A 10,952-nucleotide genomic window follows, 5' to 3' on the forward strand; every position below is an offset into this window, starting at 1 on the left:
TTATGCCCTCTGGCCGCAGCAGGCTGCTCGAAGACTTTCGCAATAACCGGTACCCTAATTTACAGCTGAGGGAGATTGCTGGGCACATCATGGAGTTCTCCCAAGATCAGCATGGATCCAGGTGGGATTAAGAACCTCGCGCTATGGCGAGCTTTTGGCACAGCCGCTCTTCGAGTTAGCATACTTTGCCATTTCCATCACATAGAATTATAGAATCGTCTCAGTTGGAAGGGACCTTTAAAATCAAGTCCAACCATCAACCCAACACTGCCAAACCCACCACTAAGCCATGGCCCTCAGCACCACATCTGCCCAGCTTTTGAATCCCTCTGGGGATGGCGACTCCACCACTGCCCTGGGCAGCCTGTCCCAGTGGTTGATAACCCTTTTGGTGAAGACATTTTTCCCAATATCCATCTTAAACCTCCCCTGGCGCAACTTGAGGCCATCTCCTCTTGTCCTCTTGTTCCTGGGGAGCAGAGCCCGACCCCCCCTCCCTACCCCCTCCTTTCAGGGCGCTGTCGAGAGCGAGAAGGTCTCCCCTCAGCCTCCTCTTCTCCGGGCTGAACACCCCCAGGGCCCTCAGCCGCTCCCCATCAGACGTGTGCTCCAGACCCCTCACCCGCTCCATTCCCCTTCTCTGGACACGCTCCGGCCCCTCAGTGTCCTTCTTGTGGTGAGGGGCCCAAAACCGAACACAGCCCTCGAGGTGGGGCCTCACCAGTGCCGAGGACAGGGGGACAGTCACTGCCCTGGTCCTGCTGGCCCCACAGTGGCTGACACAGGCCAGGATGCCGTTGGCCACCTGGGCACACTGCTGGCTCATATCCAGCCGGCCGTCCACCAACACCCCCAGATCCTTTTCTGCTGGGCAGCTTGAAGCAGAGAGGCAGAACAGGGGAAAGAAGGTGCAAAAAGCCAAGTAGTATAGCGCTCTGACCCTTCTTTTCAAAGCCTGTTGGGGTGCAAACGCTGATAGCAGGAGTTTCTCCTCTAACGAGGCACGTGCTTGCCTGGTGATTCGCTCGCTAGTCCCGCTGGCGTAGCTCGACTCATTTTAAAGAGCCGCCTGGACGCAAGACCTTGCTATATTATTCTGTGGAGATCTGCTTTGCTTGGAATGAGATTTTTGGGGTACTGACAATGATGTGTGGCCGTGGGCCTCATGACTGCGACCACCCAATGTTGCAGATTGCTGGAAAAGGCAACTGTGTTTTAAAGATTTATGTTTTGCAAGAGCTCAGTGTATGAGGCTTTTGAATGGATTTGCATTAACAAATGCGGTGAGGGCGTCCGTGCCAGTGGCATCACACCAGCCCTATGTTTCAGGTTTATTCAGCTGAAACTGGAGCGTGCTACCCCAGCAGAACGTCAGCTTGTGTTCAACGAGATCCTCCAGGCAGCTTATCAGTTGATGGTCGATGTATTTGGAAACTACGTCATCCAGAAGTTTTTTGAAGTAAGTCTGCATTCCCCTGCACGTCTTACTGGGCTGCCTGCTGTCCCGAGGTGTTGGACAAGCTCATAGAAACCCCGCTTTTTGGCTAAAACAGTGGATATCGGTCAACACTGATGTCATCTCCTCCCCACAGGCGGTTGCATCATTCCTGTTGGGGTGACTGAGGTGTGGGACTCCTAAAGATGCATCTGAAAAGTAACGTTTTGAGATGCAAAAGGTGTAGGAGTAAATGGTGACGTATCCAGGAGGTGTAGGTCCAACGAGACTTCTGGAGGATGCTGTGCTGAGCTGTCAGTACTCATGTAGTGAGGAACAAAAGAGAAACTTCACCAGTGAACAGCATCCGCTGGAAGAAAGCGTTGTGTTTTCATGCCAGGAGGTTGGGTGGACACCTGTCTCCTTGAAACTAGTCTGTTCCTTCCCAACGAGCCGTGGTGGTTCTGTTATCCAGTAATTCTATAGCCAGCCTGTCGCGGGTTAGCGAACAGGCACACGTCACCCCGCTGGCTCCGGCACCTTTGGAGTTCCTTTCACACGTGTCAGGCACGTCTGGCAGACACAGAACAGCCGTCTCGCTTGTGCCCGTTCACATCCATTGAGGTGCGGTGGGTGGTTTCTTTCTTTTCAGCAAGCACGGTGTTTGCTGTTGAACGCGTCGGCGGGGGGAGCGCTGCCGTGCCGCTGGACCGCGCGAGGGGTTTTGTGCTTTGTAGTGATCGGTTTTTCATCTTCCCAGTTTGGCAGCCTGGAACAGAAGTTGGCCTTGGCGGAACGTATCCGTGGACACGTTCTGTCGCTGGCTCTGCAGATGTACGGCTGTAGGGTGATCCAGAAGGCCCTGGAGTTTATTCCCCCAGACCAGCAGGTAATTGTAAGTTTCAATTTTAACTTTCTTCTTGATGTTGAACGTTCCTTGCCGTTTGGTGACCTGAACTGCGACCTTCTGTTCCTCTTGTGGCTGGTGTTCTTTTGGTTTGGTTTACGGCACGTTTGTTACGTTTTATGTGCATGATAAGTTTGTGACACCGTTCTTGGGTCTCGTTGTCCCCTCCTTGTTCCCACTTAACTGGTAACGGTGTTGGTTCTCGGTTAGTTCCCTGAAATCAGGCTGTGTGTGTGGTGGAAACTGAGAATGATAGTGAAGTAAGAATATTTTTAAATCCCTTAAAGGAAGCAGTGCCAGAGTTTGGCCTTTAATATTCGTTGAGATATCGCTGCTTTGATATGTGGGTCAATATTCTGCTTTCCTGCGGAGTGAGGTGTTCCCGGTTCCTCGCGAGCCGGGCCTGGCATCGCGGAGATGTGGATGATAGCCAGAGTCCCACTCGGAGCTCATTAATAAAGGAATTCCTCTAGGGCTTTATGAACAATGAATTAAGATGAAAAATACGCTAGGCGAGCTAGCTAATAAAGGTGTTGGGAATCATAATGCAAGAATCTCGATGTAGATTATATTAAATTAAAAAAACTGAGGCAGACATTGGGAATGCACGTTCCCTTTCGCTGCTGACGTGCGTCTCAGCGGGGTGGTGGGTGGTAGCGCAAACTCCGTCACTTCTGGTCTGAGATTTACTAATTCTCGCTTTCCAGAGTGGTATTCCTGAGCACACTGGACTCCTGAAATGCCTGGTTTCCTATCCTTCGCAAAACTGATCATGTCCAGTTTTGCAGTGTCATTAAATTCCCAAAAACTGTCATTCTCTGTTTTCCGATTGTGAATCGTTTAGCCTGCATGTCTGTTACTTTGGCCGTATCTAAACCTTATCTTCTTGGCTTCCTTAATTATCATGCGATATTACCTTGCCTTGTAAAATGCCAGCAAGTTCTTATCCCAGCGCTGACCCCACTTTAGTGACATGTGAAGCTGATACCCGAAAAGTTTGTGAAGTTTGGGCATTTCAGATGTCTTTCCCTTTCAGGGGAGCAGAGGAGGGAATGGGGGATGCACGGTAAAGTTGCGTATCAGTAAAATTTCTTAAATTTGGATACTTAACTCATGTTTAGTGGAACAAGGGCTTCATCTTCGTTTTGTTACAGTATTTTTCTCGGTGGTTTCTGTGGCACCGCAGGCTTCATCTCAGCGCTTGGCCGCTGGAAAACTTCCAGTTTGAAGTACATCAGTGCATCCTTCATACCTTTCCTATTCCTTGCCATGTTTCACAGGGAAAACTTGGCATTTATCAGCCGTGAATCCTGGTGGTGCTTTCTGTTTGTCTTTCTCTCCTCCTAATAGAATGAGATGGTACGGGAGTTGGATGGCCACGTCCTGAAGTGTGTGAAAGACCAGAACGGTAATCATGTGGTGCAGAAGTGTATTGAGTGTGTGCAGCCTCAGTCCCTGCAGTTTATCATTGATGCGTTTAAGGGACAGGTAAGTCCTTAACCAAGAAACTGATACTCATTCTTTGTATTCTCACATGTTGTTTTGAACATCATGATAGTGGCTGTAACTCGTGCAAATATTTTTAATATTGAATTTCAGCAAGTGTCAGTTGACAGGTTTCTGCAGCAACATTAGAGAGCCTGGAACCTCTCTGGTCGTGTCTCTGGTATCATTTTTGGGCAGGTATATCAGCAAAGCATCCTTGCAAAAATCTGTTTTCCTGGAACATCAAATATTTTTTGACTGATGGAGGGGAAAACAAGTGTCATTGCCCAGTGACAGGACGAGAGGGAACGGGCACAAAGGTGACCATGGGCAGTTCCATCTCCACCTGAGGAGGGCCTTCTCTGCTGTGAGGGCGGCAGAGCAGTGGCACAGGCTGCCCAGAGAGGTGGGGGAGTCTCCCCCTCTGGAGCCATCCCAAACCCGCCTGGACGCCGTCCTGTGCCACTGCTGGAGGTGCCCCTGCTCTGGCGGGGGGGGGAATGGGGGAGCTCCAGAGGGCCCTTCCAGCCCTCACCAGTCTGGGACGCTGTGATTAATCCATCTTCATAGTAAAAGTGATGAGCAGAGTTTTGTGTCAGATATAGTAAATTTTTATTATGCTCCTCTCTGTGAGGACGGCTTAGAGCACTGCTGTTGCCCAAGGGTCTCGGACCAGGGGAAAGACATGAGTTTCATCTAGAAAAGGGCAGTTACTTGTGCTTCGCTCTCCCAGTTTTTTTCTTGGCATCCTCTCCTGAATTGATGTCCTGCATATTAATTGTGTAGCTGGCTTTATTCTGCCTGTAGTCAGCTTGTCTTCCATTACAAAAGCGCTGGTTTGGGCGTTTCCAACTTCAACTTAATTGGCTTTGGAGGGAGACTTTGAAGTATTGAGGGTTTTGCCGCAGGGATGCGAGGATAGCCCGGGGTTATCATAGCAGGAACCGGGCTTTATTAGTTTGGCTGCTCCTGGAACAGCTGTGAACGTGGGGACTTGCTCGGCTGTGTCAAAACAAGCAGGATTCTAGCTGGAAACTTGCTCAGCAGATTTGCCGGTTCCAGTTTAGCTTTGGACCTTCCAGTAGGGAGTCAGGGAAGGCAGAAATACCTCTGGGAACTTGGTTGATGGCACCGATGTTGCTTTGACCAGCTGTCTCCAGTTTCAGCTGAACTTTCATATGAAAGATTAAACTTATCACCTCAAGACTATTTTTTTCTGCAGTGAATTGCACTTCAAGTCCTGTTTTCCTGCACGGTTTACTCAATAGTTATTAAAAATCTGTAGACTGTCAATTTAACATCAGTGCTTGGATTTGCTACTTTAGTTAATTCTAAGCGGCCAAATAGGACTTTGTGCTGCAGACAGAAGACTGCGCAGCAGTAATAAAATGTGTCATGTTCTTACCAGCAGATTTGGTAATCCATTAGAAACGAGAAAGAAGGTTCTTTGTTGTCACTTCTCCTAAGTGCGGTTTAAGACTTTTAAACAAATCCAAATAGTTGAGGAAAATCCTTTTGCTGAGCGTTTTTAACCTGGTTCATACCATTTCTTACACAGCTTAAAATACCTAGCTGGCACTCAGCACGCCGGATTTATTCTGCTGGATCAGTGCTTTAACACAGCTTCTAATAATGCCTGGCTGTCCCACTGTTCTTTTTATTAATCGAGAGGCTTTGCCGTTCGTTTTCCTGTCTCACGAACGGGGAAGCTGAAGCACAGGGAGGGCTGTGCCGTGCCCGCGCTCACCCAGTGAGTCCTGTGGCAGTGGGGAACGGATGTTTCCAGTTTATGCTGTCTGGAGCCGCCGTGCTGCAAGGTGGCGTTACCTCCCGTGCCCGGAAAAAACCCCCGTGTGTTCACTGAATTCCGAAAGGTTTCTCGATTCGCAGAGACTAACGGATGTGTTGCTGCCTGTGCTTGCCTGTCTTTGTTGAACGCAGGTTTTTGCGTTGTCTACACATCCGTACGGCTGTCGTGTGATCCAGAGGATCCTCGAGCACTGTCTTCCCGAGCAGACCCTTCCCATCTTGGAGGAACTTCACCAACACACCGAGCAGCTTGTCCAGGTCAGTGTGGGAAGGGGGAATGTGGGTGCTGAGAGATGTTGCTCGTTTACTGCTTTGGATCGGGAAAGCTCCTGACAGCCTGTTTGGCTGAACACAGGGACACTGGTCCTGAGGGGGAATGGGAAAGAATATGGCAGACAAGGAATGCACCTTCACTAATTGTTTTGGTTATGTGGGAATATCCAGCGGATAGAAAAGTTGGAGTTGCTTTCCTTTTTGACAAGGATCCTTAAATATTGAGTGGGCGCGTGTCCTGATGCTTCACTCCAGAAGTTACAACGCAAGGAAGGTCTTAAGGGAGTTGATGCGAAGAGCTGATTACTTCTAGGAAAAGAAAACACCAAGGAATTGGGTTTTTTTAAATGTGATGGTTTTATGCACACCCCCTTCCCGGCTGCCTTTCCTCGCAGTCCTCCTGAGAACTTGTTTTTCTCGGGTTCTGGTATCTGGGCACGATGGATGCAACTGCTACTGAACCCTGTCCTGGATGCTCATGTATTTAGCACGTGGAAAGTGGGAAGAGGTTGGGCATGGAGGTGAGGCATCGGGGCACGCCTCTGGTGGTGTGAACGGGGAAAATACATATCTTGTGATCTGAATATACGCCCATTCAGAATCTTAACATGCATAAGGACAGTGTCCCGTGGCTAGAACCATGGCGCAGCCCTCCGGGACATGGGATTGGGTATGTTTGAACCTGGAGAAAGCAAAGAAACTTGAAATAAGCAGAGTATTGACATTCATGTTCAAGGAAATTGTTTTGAGTTTTATAACTACAAAGATGTAGTCTTTTACCTCCCAGTAAAACTCTAGCATGCACGTCTTTGTAGAAGTAGAAAGTATTTACATGGTTTATACAGTAGATGTGTTAATTAGTGTTTAGTTCAAGTCTGTAAGTCTTAATGCACATTGGGAACTAGTTTGATATTAATGGTTCCTGTCCACGTTTTGTCACACGCTTCTGCTGTCTCTCAAACAGGATCAGTATGGGAACTATGTTATCCAGCATGTACTAGAACACGGTCGGCCTGAGGATAAGAGCAAGATTGTAGCAGAAATTAGAGGCAACGTGCTCGTGTTGAGTCAACATAAATTTGCTAGGTATGAATTTGTTCCTTAAAAGTCTCCACGCCCCGTGGGAGCATGGACACGTGCTGGAGTTGCAGAAGAGTTAGGGGTGGGGTGTAGGTAGGTGACAGGAGGGGAAAATAACTTTTTTGCTTAACAACAGAATGCTATTTATGACTGCTTAGAAACTGGGATGGGTGACTGGCAAGGTAAGTTCTACTTGTAATTGAGGAGGGTGAAGATGTGGAAGAGCAGCTCTGAGTTCCTGAACTTGACCAAGAGTTTTTCTGTTGTTGTTTTGGTTTTTTTTTTTTGGTTTGTTTCGGTGTTTTTAAAGTGGTCACTATCCCGTGGTCACTATCCCTTGGGTAGTGACACTCCATGAGAGCATTCCCCTGCCGCTGGGCTGCTGTGTCAAGCCACAAGGGTATTTGGGAAATCAAGGTAGCAACAGTTCTTTTTCATCCTACTTTTCACAGAAGAGCCTGTGCTTTTTGTAGGCGAAGTCTTGTGGTCCTTTTTGAGACGCACGTGTCACGCTGTCCTCTTCGGGAGCCTGGGGCAGGCCGGGGCTGTTCGTCCGGATGCTGCACAGCTGCGCAGGGGTAGAAGCAAAATGCGGGGACCTTAGTGGATGGCAGGACAAAGCAATACTTCCCACATCTGTAAATTCCTTTTGTGTGTGTTTCCAGCCGTTTGAACATGAAGGCTGACCTCTTCAAAGGCTCAATATTCCCCCCTTTTTATGATTAGTAAAATAGTGCTTTAATATTTAGGAACGCAAGGGAAGTGTAACATTAACAAGAATGAGAAGAGTGTGGTGGTTATTAACAAGAATTAGAAGAGCGAGGTTGTTATTTCAGATTCTTCCTCCCTGACTGGCCTTAGTCTTTTTTTTTTTTTTTTCCCCTAACCTTCTTTCCAGATGGAGTATTAATTAGTGTAGGATGTCCCCTGAGCTGAGCACTCGTTGTAGCAAACCACTTGGTGATTTTGTGATTCAGTCAGGGATGCAGAAGATAAGACTAGCAAAACTCTTCATCCCCTTTCATATATCCTATTTAACGTGGCTCTCTGGAGAGCAGAGGCTAGTCAGCTAATATATTCCACATTTTTGGAAGTTTTTTGCCTTTGCTAAGATCTTTTGTTCCTAAATAAGCATTTCCCTGTTGTTCTAACCTTGGACCTCTGGTCCCGTCGAGCTCCAGTAGTGAGAAAAGCAAACAAAGAACAACTCCTCTGCTTCTCTAAGGGGCGTGCTATGAGACCGGACATCTCAAATACAGCGGCGTTGTAGAGTTGCACAAATTTGGGTGAAATAAAACCCGAACCGGTCCTTTACCCAAATTCCCACTCAGATCCCCAAATCCTTGGACTGCTCTTCTGTTTCACATTGCTGAATTTCTGTGCCAGCACATATGTCTCTCCCAAATGGTGTGCCCTTGCTAGAAGCGTAAGAGATCTCCTTGGGGTGGAACGCAAAGCCCAGCAGAGATGTTCTACTCACAGATTGTCCTTCTTTTATTGTTACAGCAATGTGGTGGAGAAATGCGTGACTCACGCCTCCCGTACGGAGCGTGCCATGTTGATCGATGAGGTGTGCACTATGAATGATGGCCCTCACAGTGCCTTATACACCATGATGAAAGATCAGTATGCCAACTACGTGGTACAGAAGATGATCGATGTGGCGGAACCGGCTCAGCGGAAGATTGTCATGCACAAGGTAAGCAGCTGCCGTCGATTGATAAGGATGTAAGGCTTGTCACTGCCACGCCGGCTGCGGAGAGAAAGTGAGGCTGAGATGATTGCTTTTTACCATTAGAATTTCATAATGATGGAAGTATTTCAAAGTTGGGTATTTCAGTACTAGCTGAAATACGAAAACATGAAGTAACGGCGTCCCGTTTGGTCTTAAAACTAGCTGGTTGCTTCCAGCAATCTCTTCTGACCTAGTAACCCAGTTCTGCGCTCGTGGCATAGCGAACGCTGATAAAACCCACCCAGACTTGCTGCGGCGGTGCCGTGGGGTTGGCACCGTGCGAGGGACCCTCTGAAGGTCTGGCGATGACGACACACTTGCCCTCACTGAGAACAGCGTTCGCTGATGAGAGCATTTTTATTCGCTCAGTGGAGCTGAGCCAGACCTCGACACTGCCGAAACCCGAGCGTGGACCGGCGGGTTGTGTTCCTGAGGGCTGCCAGCGCTGCCGCGTCACTTCGTCCCTGCGTTTACAGCCCAGGTTGGCTGATGACAACGGGACACGTGGCTGTGGCGTCTGAGCCCAGAGTCGTTAATTAAATTCTCCATTTCTCAATTTTGAATATGGTTTTGATGAGAGACTTGCGCGGTTTAGCGTTATGCTGCAGTGTTTGAATGCGTAACAGTTTCAGGACTTTGACATTTGTCAAAAATGAAGACATTTGGGAATGAAATATGCATTGCTGCCAGTCCTACCTCCCAAGGCTCTGTGCCTGCTGTCCCGAGGGCGGGAGGCTCTAAAAATCAGGTTATGTCTTCATTTTCCTGCTTTTAAAGGTCACATTTGTGGGTCTTTATAATTGTAATGAATGGGGAAAATAGGCTTTTAAATGTGCAGTGGAACTGAGATGATTTCCTTTAGTCACATGGTTTTAGGGTCTCTTACTCTGTGAAAAATACCAGCTAGGGCTAGACCTCTCATTAGAAATAAAATACTGACTAACACTGGCTTGGAAAACCCCGTATTAATGTTTTTTTAAGAGGAACTGAGAGAGTGTCAGGTGTTGAAATCTCGATGAATTCAACTGTATTTCCAAATCCGTGGGTAAAATGGAGCAAGTGTGTTTCCTTGTAAAAAGGTGGGCATCACCTGTGCGAAGAAGCTGATTTTTGCCTGCCCAAGGCAGCTGAGCAGTGCGTAAACAACATACACGCAGCTGAAATCATCTTCAAGGAGGTTAATCCTTAGGTTTAGGAACCATTCAGAGTAGTTCTTTTAACCCAAAATCTGTATTAGTCCCAAAGTAATTATAAAGATAATGAAATAAAAAAAAGTGTGGCAAGGGATATACGCAGTTTAACTGTCGCAGAATGATCTGTAGCTTTTGCAAAAGTATATATAGAGAGAGATATATTAAAAAAAACATCTGAATGATCTTTACTGACACCTTCTTTCTCTTGTCAAGCGAAGTCTTTTGAATAAAATGCTAATTAGCTTATCAGTGTGGTTGTTAAAAATAGACCTGGAATGACAGCTAAATAGGAGTGGCTGAATATGAAGATTTCAGCTGCGTTCTCGAGCTGAATGAAAGCCGGGGGAAATCCAGTGCAACGACTGTTGCTTTTGGATTGTAAAACTCGCTATCGGTACAAACAAGCAGTTTGTGTAACTGTTAATGACAGCACTTTTACTTAAAAAAAAAATATATATATATATTGAAAAGTAATTTTAACAGTCAGTTCTGTCAGTTTAAAAAAAAAAAAAAGTCTAAAAATGAAGATGAACAAAGAATGAAGCGTTGGACGTGGGGAGCGTTCCTTCCGCTTCGAGCAGCAGTCAGAGCTTGCTGGGAACGGGGGTGGGGAGGGCTGAGGCAGTGAGTTATTGTTATTACAAGATGGGTCCTTGAAGTGAAATAGGGATTGACACGGTCAGAGGCTGAGCCGATGAAATAGGATGAGTTTGGGACGGATTTCCCACAGGGGTTTTATGGTCGGGCCTGGCTCTGGCGAGTCGCGGTGCCGTGAGGAGCAGGGAGTGCTCTACGTGGTTCTCCGGCTGTTTCCTCACCTCTCTGCCGCTTCTGCTCCGCACGTAAACCGTCTGTGGTAATAGTGGGGTATCGCTCATCTGGCAGTGAAAATCATAGAACCACAGAGTGGTTTGGGTTGGAAGGGACCTTGAAGACCATCGAGTTCCACCCCCTGCCCTGGGCAGGGACACCTCCCACCAGCCCAGGCTGCTCCAAGCCCCGTCCAACCTGGCCTTGAACACCTCCAGGGATGGG

At 47.7% G+C, this 10,952-nt stretch overlaps 1 protein-coding gene across 1 annotated transcript in view; it reads left to right on the forward strand.

Annotated features, from left to right (window-relative positions):
• Nucleotides 1–10,952, forward strand: part of PUM1 (pumilio RNA-binding family member 1) — a 79,349-nt gene that overhangs the window by 65,989 nt on the left and 2,408 nt on the right. The window contains 7 exon segments of the mRNA XM_009893006.1: nucleotides 1–121; nucleotides 1,330–1,459; nucleotides 2,196–2,324; nucleotides 3,693–3,830; nucleotides 5,769–5,894; nucleotides 6,874–6,995; nucleotides 8,496–8,688. The exon segment at nucleotides 1–121 is cut by the window's left edge and continues 36 nt beyond it. Of these exon segments, the coding sequence (XP_009891308.1) occupies nucleotides 1–121; nucleotides 1,330–1,459; nucleotides 2,196–2,324; nucleotides 3,693–3,830; nucleotides 5,769–5,894; nucleotides 6,874–6,995; nucleotides 8,496–8,688 (959 nt within the window).

This window comes from Charadrius vociferus, unplaced genomic scaffold (genome assembly GCF_000708025.1).
Source record: "Charadrius vociferus isolate BGI_N301 unplaced genomic scaffold, ASM70802v2 scaffold459, whole genome shotgun sequence".
Classification (NCBI taxonomy): Eukaryota; Metazoa; Chordata; class Aves; order Charadriiformes; family Charadriidae; genus Charadrius; species Charadrius vociferus.